At 40.5% G+C, this 15,736-nt stretch overlaps 1 protein-coding gene across 1 annotated transcript in view; it reads right to left on the reverse strand.

Annotated features, from left to right (window-relative positions):
- PARVG (parvin gamma) overlaps window positions 1-15,736 on the reverse strand; it is a 33,163-nt gene that overhangs the window by 6,651 nt on the left and 10,776 nt on the right. Inside the window, exons 4-11 of the mRNA XM_073316502.2 lie at window positions 14,373-14,475; window positions 12,318-12,458; window positions 11,808-11,923; window positions 10,677-10,732; window positions 8,673-8,695; window positions 6,720-6,781; window positions 6,554-6,622; window positions 4,573-4,674 (exon numbers count right to left, since the gene is read on the reverse strand). Of these exons, the coding sequence (XP_073172603.1) occupies window positions 4,573-4,674; window positions 6,554-6,622; window positions 6,720-6,781; window positions 8,673-8,695; window positions 10,677-10,732; window positions 11,808-11,923; window positions 12,318-12,458; window positions 14,373-14,475 (672 nt within the window). The remainder of the gene's footprint in view (window positions 1-4,572; window positions 4,675-6,553; window positions 6,623-6,719; window positions 6,782-8,672; window positions 8,696-10,676; window positions 10,733-11,807; window positions 11,924-12,317; window positions 12,459-14,372; window positions 14,476-15,736) is intronic.

A 15,736-nucleotide genomic window follows, 5' to 3' on the forward strand; every position in this document is an offset into this window, starting at 1 on the left:
GAAACAAAAGAATTCTAACAATAGTATTGAGCCATTGCTAGATGGAACTGGTAGAATTATCAATAACAATGCAGAAAAGGCAGACATGGTCAATAAATAATTCTAGTCTATATTGGGGGGGGTGGAGACAGATGATATAGTCTCTTCATATGGTGAAGATAACACTCTTTCCATTCCACTAGTTACTCTGGAGGATGTTAAACAGAAGCTACTAACGTTAGACATTTTATATTAGGAGATCCAAATAACTTCCATCCAAGGATTTTAAAAGAACTGGCTGAGTAGTTTGCTGGACCATTAATGTTGATTTTCAATAAGTCTTGGAGCACTGGGGAAGTTTTCAGAAAACTGGAAGAAAGCTAATGTTGTGCCAAATTTTAAAAAGGATAAACAGAATGACCCAGGCAATTATAGGCCTGACATCAATCTCAGTCAATATAATGAAACCGCTGATATAGGAATCAATTAATAAAGAATTAAAGGAGGGTAAAGTAAGTGATGCAAATCAACATGGGTTTATGGAAAATAGATTAAATCAAACTAACTTGATATCTTTTTTAGCTGAGTTTACAAGTTGGGTTGTTAAAGGTAATCGTGTTGACATAGTATACTTTGACTTCTTTAGGGCATTTGACTTGGTACTGCGTGACATAGTGATTAAAAAACTAGAATGACATAAAATTAACATGGCACACATTAAATGGTTTAAAAACTGGCTAACCAAATAGGTCTCAAAATGTAACTGTAAATGAGGAATCATCATTGATGGATGTGTTTCCAGTGGGCCCCACATGGATTGGTTCACTATTTAACATTTTTATCAATAACCTGGAAGAAACCAGAAAAACATCATTGATGAAGTTTGCAGATGACACAAGATTGGGGGAGTGGTAAATATTGAAGCGGACGGGTCACTGATTCAGAAAAAACTGGATCGCTTGGTAAACTGATCACAAGGAAACAATATATGTTTAATACTGCTAAATGTAAATGTATACATCTAGGAGGAAAGAATATAGGCCATGCTTATATGATGTGGGACTCTATCCTGGGAAGCAGTGGCTCTGAAAGATTTGAGATCATAGCTGATAATCAGCTGAATATGAGCCCTCAGTGTGACACTGTGTCCAAAAGAGCTAATGTGATCCTTGGATGCATAAACAGAGGAATCTCAAGTAGAGCAGAGAGGTTGTTTTACCTCTGTATTTGGCACTAGTGTGACCATTGCTGGAATACTGTGTCCAATTCTGGTGCACACAATTTAAGAAGGATGCTAATAAATTGGAGAGGGTTGAATGACTAAAGGATTAGAAAATCTGTCTCATAGTGATAGACTCAAAGAACTCAGTGTATTTAGCTCAACAAAGAGAAGGTTAAGGGAGACTTGATTACAGTCTATAGGTACCTACATGAGGAACAAATTATTTAATAATGGACTCCTAAATCTAGCAGAGAAAGGTATAACCCAATTCAATGGCTGGAAGTTGAAGCTAGACAAATTCAGACTGAAAATAAGACATAAATGTTTAACAGTGAGGGTAATTAACCATTAGAACAATTTACCAAAGGTCATGGTGGATTCTCGATCACTGACAATCTTTAAATCAAGATTGGATATTTTTTCTAAAACAGTGGTTTTCAACCTTTTTTATTTCCAGAGACCTAAAAAATTTTGAATGGAGGTGCAGACCCCTTTGGAAATCTTAGACATAGTCTGCAGAATCCCAGGGGTCTGTGGACCACAGATTGAAAAGCATTGTTCTAAAATATATACTCTGGGAATTATTTGGGAGAAGTTCTATGGCCTGTGTTATACAGGAGGTCAGACTAGATGATCACTGTGGTCTCTTCTGGCCGTGGAATCTATGAACCTCCCCCCATCCCAATTCCTGCTCTCCTCTCCCCTCCTCCTGCTCATCCTCTGGTCCCTAAATCCCTCCCCTTCCTAATCCCTCTGCATTCCCACTAGAGTGACCAGACATCCCAATATTGGGGACTTTGGCTTATATACTCAGCCATACCCCCCAACCCCTGAGAAAAAAAAAAGTGTTACAATTTTTCACATTTACTATCTGGTCACCCTCATTCCCACTGTGGCTTCTTCCTCCTTTTCCTCCACGCTACCTAGGCCCAGCAACTGGGAACACTGAGAGAACAAGAGACAGTCTCCCTGCTCTCAGTTCCAGTGCCCAAGTCCACAATGGCCCCAGCCCACAATGGCCCACAACTACTGAAGAAGCAACTGAAGAGAAAGTCTTGTGCAGCCTTGCAGCTCAGGGCTTGGAGCATGCTTGGTTGCTCTGAGGGGATGGTACACGTGCAGTCCTGTCACACAGAGGAGCAATGAGAGGATGGAGCGTGCTCAGTGAAGACAGAATCTTCAGGGAATTTAGCTGCCACACTCAAACAACACTCTATACTGACCATGTGCCAACTGAGAGGCTTACAAATTGACCAAATTTGGGCAGTTTTTCACAGGGATGGCAAAAATCCTCACAAAAACCACCTCCTGCTTCAAAGAATGGAGGAGCTAGAACTTCTCAGCAAATGGGTTGTGAAAATGTTTTTAGTATGGGCAAAACAACAAAGTTCCCCCTAACCTTGTTCTCAGAAATAGGTGAACTGTTTTAGTTGGAAAAAAAAAATTCAGCCTGAGGCAGGTACCTTGCCTGGAAAAGTATAGCCCAAATAGTTGAAGTTTGGCAAAGTTATGATCAACTGAGAACAAGGTCTTATAATGGGATTTATGGGAAGTATCAAGGCAACCTTAACTATAGGTGAGCCTTCCAGTTCCACCTATAATAAAGGAAAGGGGGGAAGGGATAGTGCCATCCTCTGACATCAAAGGGAGGGTGGTGAAGCAAGAGATTAGAGAGTGCACCACCCATTGTTGCCACAGGATGAGCAGGAGGATAACTCCAACCACTGATGCCCTGCTGAGGAGATCTCTAAGAGGTAAAGGATAGTTCCATCCTATGTTGAGCAGGGTTCTGCCGCCACCACATTTGGTTTCTTTTCAGTTTACATACATTCTAGATATATCCTAATATCGATTTTCCTTTATTTTTCAGTGTTTTCCCCCCTCACTAGAATTCACTCCAATTTCCTCTGCCAAGATACACAGACTGTATTTACTGGTTTTGAACTATCAGCTTTCAACTTGAGTAAAAGACAATACACAATAATGATCCTGAAGGTATGGCTGGTTGTCACCACCTTTTATAACAGGAATGTCATGTTTTAAATCTCAAAGGAGTTCTGCAGTGAAGGTTACAGTGTCATGTTCTACTGTACCAATTAATGTCTAAAATGTGGGGGAGTTAGAGTACATAAGGGATTTGGGGGAAGTGTTTTAAATTGAAATAAAGTCTCTGAACTACAGTAGTTAGATTTTTATATCACTCAGGGTGTAAGACAGGGAAAAAAATTAGTAAACAATGCTTTGACCAAAAGCAGTACCTGGGATTAACTTTGCTAAAATGAAAATTCTTGACATATTCAGTATCACAGCAGAGTGCTTCACACTCTCAGTGGATTCCTCTCTGAAGGCAGTGTCCAATGGGTAGAGGCTAGGACTGGGAGTCAGTAGTTCTGGATTCTAATACCAACTCTGCCACTGTCTTACTCTGCAATTTACCTCCAAAAAATGGAGATATCTACATTCCTCACAAAAAAGATGTTTAGGCATCATTAACTAACAGGGCTGGTCAAAAGAATGGGGATTCTTTTCTACAAAACTCTTTGAACAAACCAAAAACATGTTTGTTTTGTTCAAACTTCTTCATGGGTTTTACTGATTTTTTTCCTTCTAAAGTGATTTGAAATTAAAATGTTTTGTTTCCAATTTAATGGAATCAGAGCAAAAGAAATAGTGGAGAAAGAAAAGGGAGAGGGTGATTGAAGATGGAAAACTTTCATTTTGATTCAATTCAAATTTATTTTTTCCCCAAATCTAATTATCAGAGTTTTAAAACAGGGTCAGTATTTGACAGGCTGTATGTACTAGGGCTCTCAGCTTTGCTAACAGAGGTCAGGTGAATTGATGTTAGCAACAGCAGGAAACTTTTAGAAAAGTTACCTTGCCTACGTGGGGCCTTAGCAGTGGTTCCATCAAGTTATGGTTGAGGTACATTTGTGGGACAATGTGAGGGAATCTCTGTGGCCCCTACACTTGCTGTGTCACCCGTGTGGCTAAATGGAAGAAGCTGTTGGTCTAATATTGCATTCGCATTCCAACCCATACAACACAGAGATGTTTATTTAAAGCACTATGAATTCAGTGCATTGGTCTGGTTAACAAATGCAAATAATGATCACTTTCATTTTGTAGGATCATGGTAGATTTCAGTATAGCCTTGGGGACAGGGACTTGTTTTTTTAAAAAATTAATTATAACATGCTTAGAACACTCTTGTGTGTTGTCTAAAGCTGCTATCCTGCAAACTCTTGATCATATGATTAACTTTACACATTGTCAGTAGTGTCTGTGATTTCAGTGGGGCTAATCATGTGCATAAAGTACAGGTAAGGTGTTTGCAGGATCCGGGCTTAAGTAAATAAATAATAACCTACCATTTCCGTAGCACAGTTTGGGTTCAGGAAGAACTCCCTTAAATTCAGGAAATAGCCCCCAAGTTGTCCAATTAACAAAAGCAAGATAACTCCATCTGCAAACTATAAGAAGAATCACCTGAGTATTATTTATTAAATTGGCTTTTACCAAAGCCAGGGAAAAAAAGATTCAAAGAGTTTTACTCAGAGAGATAAATGTTCTTCTATGGAAAGAAGAATTGAGAATATACAGTATAAATTATACAAACTGGTGACTTATTTCTTTGACCCCAATTTATACACACAATGTCATTTCTATCTATATAAGGCTCATAAATTCCTAGCAGGAATGTAACACTGTGTGGAGGATAGCAATACAAATGTCCCATATTTGAAATGTCCCATGTTTGAACAGATTTCAAACAAAAATAAATACGCATCACTACATAAAAGGAAATTTCATCTAGGATTCCTGATAGCAGTCCCTTCAAAAGCTCCATTCTTGGTAATTAACACTGCAGTCTCCAGCCATACAATGCAAGCCAGTGGAATTATTATTGCGTCAAAGGTTTTAATGGTTGCAGTGAAGTGTCAGCTGTAGGCTAGATTTCCCCCACCCTTTCATGTGCATGCCAAGAAGGAAAAAAGCACAAGGAACTTCCGCATCCCAATCTGCTTCCACTTGTTCACCCTACTCAGAGGCATGGGAGAATCACAATTCCTGTACTCTCGCTAGCATAAGAACGGTTTCCCTCCCACTTATGTGCCCCAAGAGGTGCCAGTTGCACCAACGGGAGGTGGGAGGAGACAGAGTTATAGCACCTCACCTCCTCACTGGAGTGAGCAGGCTGCACCCATCCTCACAGATGGTGCAGTGTGAACTCTCCCCTGTGCTCTGTGAGGGATGTGTCTGATGAGTGCAAACCCTGTTGGAACTCCTCCAGAGGTGGTGGCTCCACGTTGTTCCCAGCGCAGGGCTGTGCCTCTGGAACAATCATGCCCTATAAATAAGGCTACGATTTTGTCACAGAGGTTGCGGAACTCACAGGATCTGTGACTTCCGAAGACCTCCATGACTTCAGCCCTGGCGGCTAGGAGCTGCAGGGTCTTGCTGCCTTCCACAGCAGCAGGGAGCGGTGAGGCCCCCAACTGCCAGTCACCATGGGCATGGGGGGTACCCCACAGCTTCCGGCCACCGTGGGCAGGGGGATCCCCGCAGCTCCCTGCCAACCGTGGCGGGGCAGGAGGACCCCCACAGCTCCACATAGCGGTGGTACAGGAAGATTCCCGCAGCTCCCCACCGCTGGGGCTCTGAGCCCCCACAGGTGGTGGGGTCCCCGGAACTCCCAGCCACCCCGCAGTTGCCCAGCTCCTTCCCATTTTATCATGGATATTTTTAGTGAAAGTCACAGACAGGTCACAGCTTCCGTGAACTTTTCTTTATTGCCCATGACCTGTCCGTGACTTTTACTAAAAATTCCCATGACAAAAATCTTAGCCTTACCTATAAATTATGACCTAGATTTTCACAAGTGTCCAGTGATTTTGGGTGACCACCTTCAGGCACTTTAAAGGGGGCTGATTTTCAGAGGGCTGGAGGTCAGCACTTTGTGAAAACCAGGCCTCTCGACCACGTCTTAAGTTAGGCACTCAAAAAATCACTAGTCACTATGTACAATTTAGGCCTAATTTTCAAAGATGCTGAGCACCCACATTTCCAACATAAGTCAGTGGAAGATGTAGGGGTTCAAGAGCCTCTGAAAATCAGGACCTATATGACTGCAACCTTGGGATGGTGTTCCATACAAACCCCTTATTTTCAATTACTTATCATATTGGCATTAAAAATCCTCCCAAATTGACACTTGATATGCCTGAACTCAGGCTATGAATGAATGTGTATATTTGCCAAGTTTAAAAGAGAAATATAGGAATTTTGGAGGTGACAGGGAATATTAACGTAACCGACAGACATTTTAACATACATCTCAAAGAGTGCTACCTGAGAGTCAGCATCTTTCACGTTTAATCCTAATTTTCCAACATGCTTGTTGACAAATTGCAAAAGCACCTAAAGAATGGGAGGGGGGAAAATGGAATTTTTAGAGAATTCGTTAATTATATCTTATAATGCAAATGTCAATGCCTGTTTAACGTTTAAAAGTTACCTTTTTCACAGCATCCAGTTTGTCCGGTGCATGTGAGAATAATTCATCAAAGGCATCAGCTTCTATGGCAAAATATTCAATAAATGTTAATTGGGATTCTCTGGAGTAACTACTAGACCAGTGGTTAAAATAAACTGAACTGGGAGTGTGGGAACCCTCCCTGTAGAAGCCCAGGAGAAGTCGAGTTGAGGAAGAGCACTGCTCCCTGATATTCTCTTCCCCACTTCATATAAAAGAGAAGAGAGAGCTGTGCTTCCCCTGACTTTAACTCCTATGTCAGACAAAATAGTTTGTTTTTAATCAGCTTCCCTAATTTTCACAGGCATGGGTTCTCATAGTTTGTGCTGCCATTAGCATGAGCCCTAGGCAAGCTGCAGTTCCATGGGCCCTATAGTTCATCTCTTTTCATGTCCGCACCTTAACCCTGAACATTTGCAATAAAAATCAGTAGAAAATAAGTGGCATATATTACCATTCTTCAGTACCTGAAATTTCCATTGACATCAATGGGAGTTTTGTACAAAAACTGAGGGTGGAGAATGGCCCTACATTCAGTGATAGAAATATTTGCCCATAATTCTAAATCCATAGATTTGAAGGTCAGAAGGGACCAGTCTGACCTCCTGCATAACACAGAGCATAGAACCTCACCCAGTAATTTTGAGTAACATTACATGTGAGAATTAGGGCTGGAAATTGGAATGAAATTCGGACATTTTCAGTGAAAAATGGAAATGAAATTTTTGTGAATTCCCACCCCAGTGACCCATGAACACAATTGCTTTTGCCTGAGATGAACAAAGTTCTCCAACTCGATTAAAGTCAGGGGCATTATGCCAGCGTAATTAAGAAGAGATTGGGGCTTCTATGGTGTGGGAAGTGAATTCAGCTTTGTTTAGGAGAGAGACTACTCATCAAAATTGGCAGCTATACTACATAAGTATTGAGAGAGTGCCACTGGATCTCATTCTCCCTATTCAATTGTGGGTTCAGTATTGTTGGGAAACAAAGAATAATAAATCAATAGCAGGAATGTGTGTAAATCCTACAGCATTGTCACAAACTAGAGAGCCTTCTTCTGGAGCTAAGCTTTGTGTTTTTCTTCCTTACTTTAAGCAAGATATATTTTTTAAAAAATAGATTAAAGACTGAAGAGTGAATTAAGGTTTCTTCCTTTGACAGATTCATCTGCAGGTTTTCTGCATTGTCTCAGTTTATAAATGAAGACCACTTAATGAAATAACTGATAAAAAATAAATACATGTTCAATGAAATACTTTGTCTCTGCACTGGCTGTTACTGGTCATATGAATTGCACAGAAGAGAATTAAAGCAGCCCCATTTATTCACTGAGGGTGAAATTTACCCCTTTGCAGATAGCAAGGCTCAAACAGGCCTTGTAAGTCCCCAAAATGGAGCATAAGTGGTATAGAAGCCTTCTGCTGACCCTCTTCACCAGGGTGAATTTCACAATGAAATGTTTTACTTCCTTTGGTGGTTCTGATGGTACATTCAGCTTTGGATTAACCTGGTTGTTAAGGTCTGTTATCAAATGATAATAAAGTTTCAAAACGTTATTTTGCAAACTAAAGAAAATAGACCTGAATGAAACTGGCAGCAAGTCAGAAGCCCAATTCTACAGCTATTACACACATGAATAGTTCAACTGAAGTAAATGGGATTCATCTCACTTCACCCCTCCATCATTTTGCCTCCCTCGATTTTATTTCTCATTGCCAGTATGGCTTTAGGCTCTCCTGTGGGGTGATCAAGTGGAACCATGATGGGCCCAGTTCTGATCTCCTCCCAGTATTATACCATTGTAACTCCACTGGATCTCATGGGGATAGCCCTGATTTATCATTACGTCAGTGAGATCCGAATTGGATACATACAACTTTTGAAAACAGTATGCAGTAAAGAAACACTGAATTTGGCCTTCAGAGTACTTACTTGACTGGCCTTCTAAATTCTCTCTAAAGATTCAACAACAAAAAGAGAATTAGCAAAAACATATAGCAGAACTAATCCAATTTCTAAGCAAAGCATATCTGTGCCATAAGGATCCCTATGAAGTAGGAGATAGAATACAGAACCTCACCAGTTATTTGCCAGAGGTAGCTTTCCAACAGACAGTTTTATAGTGCACTGTATTTATGTGTTCTTGGAAGAATATAATATTTTAATTGGCACACAGACTAACGCACATTTATTTTATAAGCACAGTTTTCCAACGAGCTGCTCACAATACTAGAATTTGAAGTTGTGTTAACATATAAAATATAATAGTTGATGATGGAACTGTAGAAGGGAAAAACTGTTTCCAGCTCACGGTGCGACCTCCATAATTTCATTGTGTCCCATGGCTGAGCTCATATAATAATTAGAGAATCTCACAAACTGAGCGAGATCAGATTGTTCTTTCTTTACTACCAAAATAAGGAAAAATTGCTGAACTCTGGTAATGTATTAATACAATAGCTATAAATTAGTAATATGTAAACTGGTTTTGTTTTTATACAATTGCAGTTTCAACCTCAGATGTATAAACCTAACATGCTTGGTTTACTAACTATGTCATTTGTCAGGTTTTGCTAAGACCAGTCAAAACCAGTAAGAGCTCTGCAAGATGAATAAATGCCTCTACTTCGTCCAATGGCAGTAGTGTTTATTTAGCATGGCAGTAGGTTTACTAAGCCCTGAAAATGCTTAAATTACTGAACCGATTGTAACTAAATGGCAACCAGACATGATGTATAATTGAACTTTTTGGTAATAGCAATTTCAGAATTTTTTTCTGATCCGGTCAATGTGTTGGTGTGACGTATTGGGAATATGTTTATATGAACTTATGACTTTCAGTTTGATTTTTATGAACTCTTTGTGTGATTATATGCTTATTTGATTCTGTATGCTGTCATGTAAAAATTACATCTTCCCTCTTTTGCAAAGGGTCTGGCACCTAAGGGGTTGACCCTCGATAAGGACAATCAATAGTTTAATAACCTGGCCCTAGGAGGACAGTGGAGACCACTGGCCAGAGATTACTGACTTACTAATGGCTGTTATCCATGGTAACAAATATAGAGGATGCTGAAGGCCACATCTAGAGTTAGTTGAACACTGATTCATTGAAATCAAAATGTTCTGATGAAAATTTTGTGAGGAAGGTTTCTAAAGTCCAGGATGGAGTCTTATTAGTGAGTGAGACACACCAACCCACCACAGAATAGCCAATGCCCTACGTCCACCTAGGATGTGGGTGACCCAGGTTAAAATCCCTCCTCCAAACCAGTGACTTAACCAGCGTGAATGCCCTAACCTTTGGACTATTGCCTATTATTGGGGTGGTGTATCTTTTTTCTGCCTCTCTTGTATTCATTCATAAAATGTTTTGAAACATTGCCCTTTTGATCTGATGCAGAACAAAAACAAATTTTGAAATCTGGAATTTTTTCATAAAATGAAATTGTTGCCTTCCAACCACCCCTAGCCACAGCCCATAGGGGGCTAGAGGCTGGAATAACCCCAGGGGAAGGCCAGGAAGAGAAAAGGTCTAATAAACAGTTGTTAAAAGAAGACTTACTTTAGCAAGGGGGCCAAAACCAGAAGACAAGACTGAACAGAGAATGGTGTCAGAGGATCCTGGACTCACTGAAGGATACTGATTAATACCAAAAGAGCTCCCAGGAAGGATGAGGAAATTGAGGGAAGGTCTTGTGTTCAGGCATTTGTTGTTTCAGATATGAATATCTCTTGTGCTTTGTCTATGAGTAAAGTGTGACTGGTTTAGAAATTCCTTTGCAGAATGTGTGTGTTCCCTTGTTTTAATTCACAATGTCCCAGAAAAGTGAAACTGTAAATCAGGGTATCAACGTGGGTGGAATTCTGGAAAGCACATGCTTAAGTTATTGGAAAATGTATACAATGTATAAAACAAAATGTTTCTTCTCTTACCTGTTCTCCGTGATATATTCCACTGCATTTTCTGTCCTTAATCCTGTTAAGGTACGCTGTTAAACAGAAAGCCAATATAGAATAATATTTAACTGCAAGGACTATAGAAGGAAATGTGTTGGAGTAAAGGCAACTTTTATTAACAGTTTGCAGCTATAAACTTTAAGTTTAAAATATTCACAAGTGCTTAAGTGACTTAGGAACCTAAGTCCAACTGTCAAAAATGACTTTACTGGCGTCTTGTATGGTCAAGATCTAGATCTTCCTGTCAGAGGCTATCCATACAATAAAGCATTTAAATCCAGACTTTCCTCGATGTAAATGTGTAGAGAGCAAGCCCAAGGTATATGCATCACTTAAGTCCCATGTGTAGCCCTGCAAATAGGGATTAAGTGGACTTTAAGGGGGATATAGGCCTCATGCTATGTTCTATATGCAAGGGAACTTCACCCACAGTTAAAAATCTGACTCAGTATTGCCAGCTTCCACAATTATATCACAAGTTGTGGGATATGTGATGTTTTTCTTAAAGCCCCAGATCCTAGAGTCATGTAACTATGTGAGGATCTCAGTTTTCATTTCATTACCTAAATAAATAAAATTCTGAAGGTAAATTCCTAGCCCTCATAGGTGTGGAGAAAAGCTTGAAAATGTGACCCAAGTGCACCCTAAAGTCACAAAAATCAGAAAGTAAATAAAAACCCCAAATTTTTAAAAGAAAAATCTCATTATTTTTAGGCCAATCTCAGGATTTTGGGAAGCAGACAAATGAATTTTGAACAGTTGGGGTTATAATCAGTTATAATTTTCCATCCACCAAGAGTAACTCTGCTTTCAGTCTGAATGCCTTTTATTTTACATTAAGTGGAAACAGCAAAAGCGTAGCAGGAAAGTCTCAATGACAAAGCATTGTGTTTGTAGTCTCTGTAGAACGCTACCTCTGAACTGAACACAAAATGGCTGGTTACTCCTGCAAACAACAGATTTCTAGAATTAAAAGGTGAATTACACAGAAAACAAAAGCAGAACAGTTATACAGTGATATTCACCACACTTTTCTTCCACTGTATTTTTTAATTTCTTGTGAGATTTCTGTGACCCCATGGCAGCAAAGGAAAGAGCCATAATTACCTCAATGATTATTACTTCCACACTAATATTTGAAGGGATAGGCAGATCAGGTTGGAAGTGCTTTGCTATTGCAATCAGAAGATATAATGTGCTCAGTAAGTCCTTCTGGAAGATAGCTGTTTCATGCAAAGAAAGCAAATTATAAGTAATGTGCAAACTCATTACAGCCTAATAATAATACTTTGCATTCCCATTGCCCCTTCCTGAGAACATTCTAGTGCTTTACAACCAAAATATGAAATATGCCTCCAAATATGCTTGTGAGGAAGGGCAGATTAGTCCCATTTTATAGCTGTGGGAATGAGGCACAGAAAGATTAAAGAGACCTGTTCAGGGTCAAATAGGAAGTCTGCAGTTAGACACAGGAGAACTGGGTTCAGTTCCTGGCTATATTTCAGTGCCTTAACCCCAAGATCATCCGTCCTTTAGCAACATCATCTTAGCCAAGTAAAACCCCAGAACAATGTATTTTTATGAGGTAATTTCCTTGCATTTTACTTCTCCACATACAATCAACACTCCATTTCAGCTGGCTCTCTTCTAGTTGTAAACACTGGCCCACAGCTTCCAGAATAACAGCAAGTTTACGCTTCTGTTTTTTTTCCGTCAGTGCCATCTTCTCAACATCCAGCCTGAGAGATCCTAGTTTTTCTGAGATGGAGCATAGTTAAAACAAAACAAAGCAAGATTGATGTGTTTTAACAGCACTGTAGAGACAATACAAAATCATAGCAGAAATACCAAAAAAAGTCTTGATGTAAGTGATCAGTATAATTTAATAAATTATATAACGCAGACCCAAAACCTGCAATTGGATGTGCATAGGTACTCCCTTGGGTTCATGCAGAATCTCACTGACATCAATAAGGCTCCGCACATGGTTCTGACTGCATGGTTCTGATTGCCCTGCAGATTGACTTTTAGCCACAAGTGGTCCACACCCTGGGTTTTACCAGTGGGAACTGCAGGAATCCAATGAGTGAATCTGCCCTGTAGATTGGTATATGTGCTGAGCACATAGCAGTTCATATAAAAAAAAAATCTTAGCTCATAGTTGTGACATCACAGCCCCAAATTATAAAAGAAAACCAATCCTATTCATGAGCCTGGTGGCACCACTATGATTTATGAGATTTAATCAGAAGATTAGGAGGTGAGGGCCAATCCAGTTGCAGTCAAAGTAGAGTGGAGAAGAGGATGAAGACCGCAGTAATTAGAGGGACGGTCATGGGGGGAATGGTAGACCATAACTTTAGGCTGGGCATTGATTCAAGAGGCCAAACCTTCAACTAGTATAAAATTGATGTTGCTCCATTGAAGTGAATATAGCCACATTGATTTTCAGCAGCTGAAGTTCTGGCCTGAGGTCTCAGACTATGGCTTTTAAATATATATTGTGACAAAATTCCTCCTCTACCTTGGTGGATCCTGTGCTTACTGGCAGATTTTGCTCACCTCAGATATTCACAGTAGCCCTCAGTTTGGCCACTTTCGTGGCTCAAATCTGCCATTCACTCAGATAACCTCATCACTGGCCAGCATGGGGAAAAGGAAGGAGAACAATCCCCACAGTCTCTGCTGGTCCACCTAGTGGGTCAGGGGACAGGCCAGGGACCTTCCCCTCTGGTGGGACCCACAGTCCAAGTCAACTTCTCCTGTATCCAATAGGGAGTTGGGGGGGACTTGGGCCTGCCCTCTACTCCAGGTTCCAGCCCAGGGCCTTGTGGATTGCAGCTGTCTACAGTGGCTCCTGTAACAGCTGCGTGACAGCTACAACTCCCTGGGCTACATCCCCATGGCCGCCTCTGTATCCTGAACGCAGGACCTTCCTCCTGATGCCAGATAGCATTTGTACTCCTCAGTCCTCCAGCAGCATGCCCTCTCACTCTCAGCTGCTTGCACACACTTCACTAACTGGAGTGACAGCCTTTTTAAACCAGGTGTCCTGATTAGCCTTAATTAATTCTAGCAGCTTCCCAATTGGCTACAGGTGTCCTAATTAGCCTGCCTGCCTGCCTTAATTAGCTCTAGAAAGTTCATGAGTGTTCTGGAATAGTCCCTGTTATTTTACCCAGGGAAAAGGGACCTGCTTAACCTGGAACTAATGTATCTACCTTCAACCGCTCTTTTGTAGCCATCTGGTCTGATCCTGTCACAATACATATATATGTATAATTGTAGTGGTGATTCCAGCTGGTATTTATGGTAATATCATAAATCATATTCACTGTCATGGCTTACAATGTCATCAGCACCTCTTGGAGGTGTTATAACCTCAGACTTCAAAGTTAACCTTTTTACTCTCTATATAAACAACGGAATAAAAAGACTTTCCAAAGGTTGGTGGGGAAGGGTAGATCAAGCACCTGTTCAGGATTAGAATTACCACATATGATTCACAGTGCAGTGCTCGTGTCTATTTGAGTGCATTAATAATTAGTACGATACCAGCAAGCAAAGCTGTTCTTACAGTTTAGTGTGTTTGGTTTTTATTTTATCTGTGAGCTTCTGCACTGAAGAGCATGCGAGATTTATTAGGGAGCAGAGCTCAAAGAAGCGACTTACCCAAGAGATGATGAAGTATCAGCCCATCAAACAGATCTTCTTCCAGGCTTTTTACTATGATGTGTTCCTCTTTCAGGGATGTGTTAATCCAATCTATCAAGAGCTGCAGGGAAAAATCAAACAGTCAACAATGATATATCTGTTGTTGGAACAAAAAGTGGGAAAATAAATGGTAACACTTGACCACCACAAGAGTGCACCTTTCTCCTTTGTCTTTTGTTTTGTTTTCATCCTCCATCGAGTCTCTCCTTGTCTTTATTTTATTTCAGTCCTCTCTCTCTCTCAACATCATGCCCCTATTTTCTCTTTCCAACTCTCTTCTCTCTCCATTTTCATTTTCTCTCCTCCTCACCCACATCCGCTTTATTTTCAATTCATCTCACTAAGTGGCATATACACAGTATGTAATGGAATACATCTTTGTGTGGTAAAGGAAGGTGCTCAGATTATTTGTGTCCTCTCTGCTGTGGTTGATCGAATGTGTTTCAGCACTTCAAAATATGAAATGCTTAAAGGGTAGAATTCATTCTGTGCAGAAAGCCAGTAAAACCCACCGGTGAATATGTGTTATGGGTCCTCTTCTGTGCCTGATCTGCAGAGGGTATTAGAGTAGCAGCCGTGTTAGTCTGTATTCGCAAAAAGAAAAGGAGGACTTGTGGCACCTTAGAGACTAACAAATTCATTTGAGAATAAGCTTTCGTGAGCTACAGCTCACTTCATCGGATGCATTCAGTGGAAAATAAACAGCGAATGCATCCGATGAAGTGAGCTGTAGCTCAAATAAATTGGTTAGTCTCTAAGGTGCCACAAGTACTCCTTTTCTTTTTAGAGGCTATTAGTCTGTTACAGCCCAGCTACAGAGATTTGGCTCTAGCTCAAGCTGTGACAGCTCATGCTTTAGTTCTGGAAGCCCCCAGTTCTATGGTCCATGCTCATGTCTGTCCCAATTAAACCCTACTTGGAGGGCTTAATTGGTGTATCAGTTTTGTGCTGCTTCTCTGCCCAGGGGTGAATGGAATCCTGAATAAGCCTATTTTCCCCTCATTAGACTGTTCGTCAGGCTGAAACATTCCAGTCCATATTGTTACTCTGAAGACATGCTTCTCAAAGAAAAATGTATGAAAGAAAACTTAAAAACCCTATGAGATGTTTGAAAATTCACAAGAAACTAAAAAACCTCTCTGCTCTATATTGATGAGCTCTCGAAGTGTGTGTAATGTATATTCAAAGCCAAGAGACAGCAGCATTTCACTCAGTGAACTGTGGTTCTCTCTTCACCTAATGCCTAGAGTTCAAGTTCTGACGATGCATTGGATTAGTGCAGTTTGAACTGGCAAGCTGAGGGCAGTGGCATAAGCTGATGA

This window comes from Lepidochelys kempii, chromosome 1 (genome assembly GCF_965140285.1).
Source record: "Lepidochelys kempii isolate rLepKem1 chromosome 1, rLepKem1.hap1, whole genome shotgun sequence".
Lineage (NCBI taxonomy): Eukaryota > Metazoa > Chordata > Testudines > Cheloniidae > Lepidochelys > Lepidochelys kempii.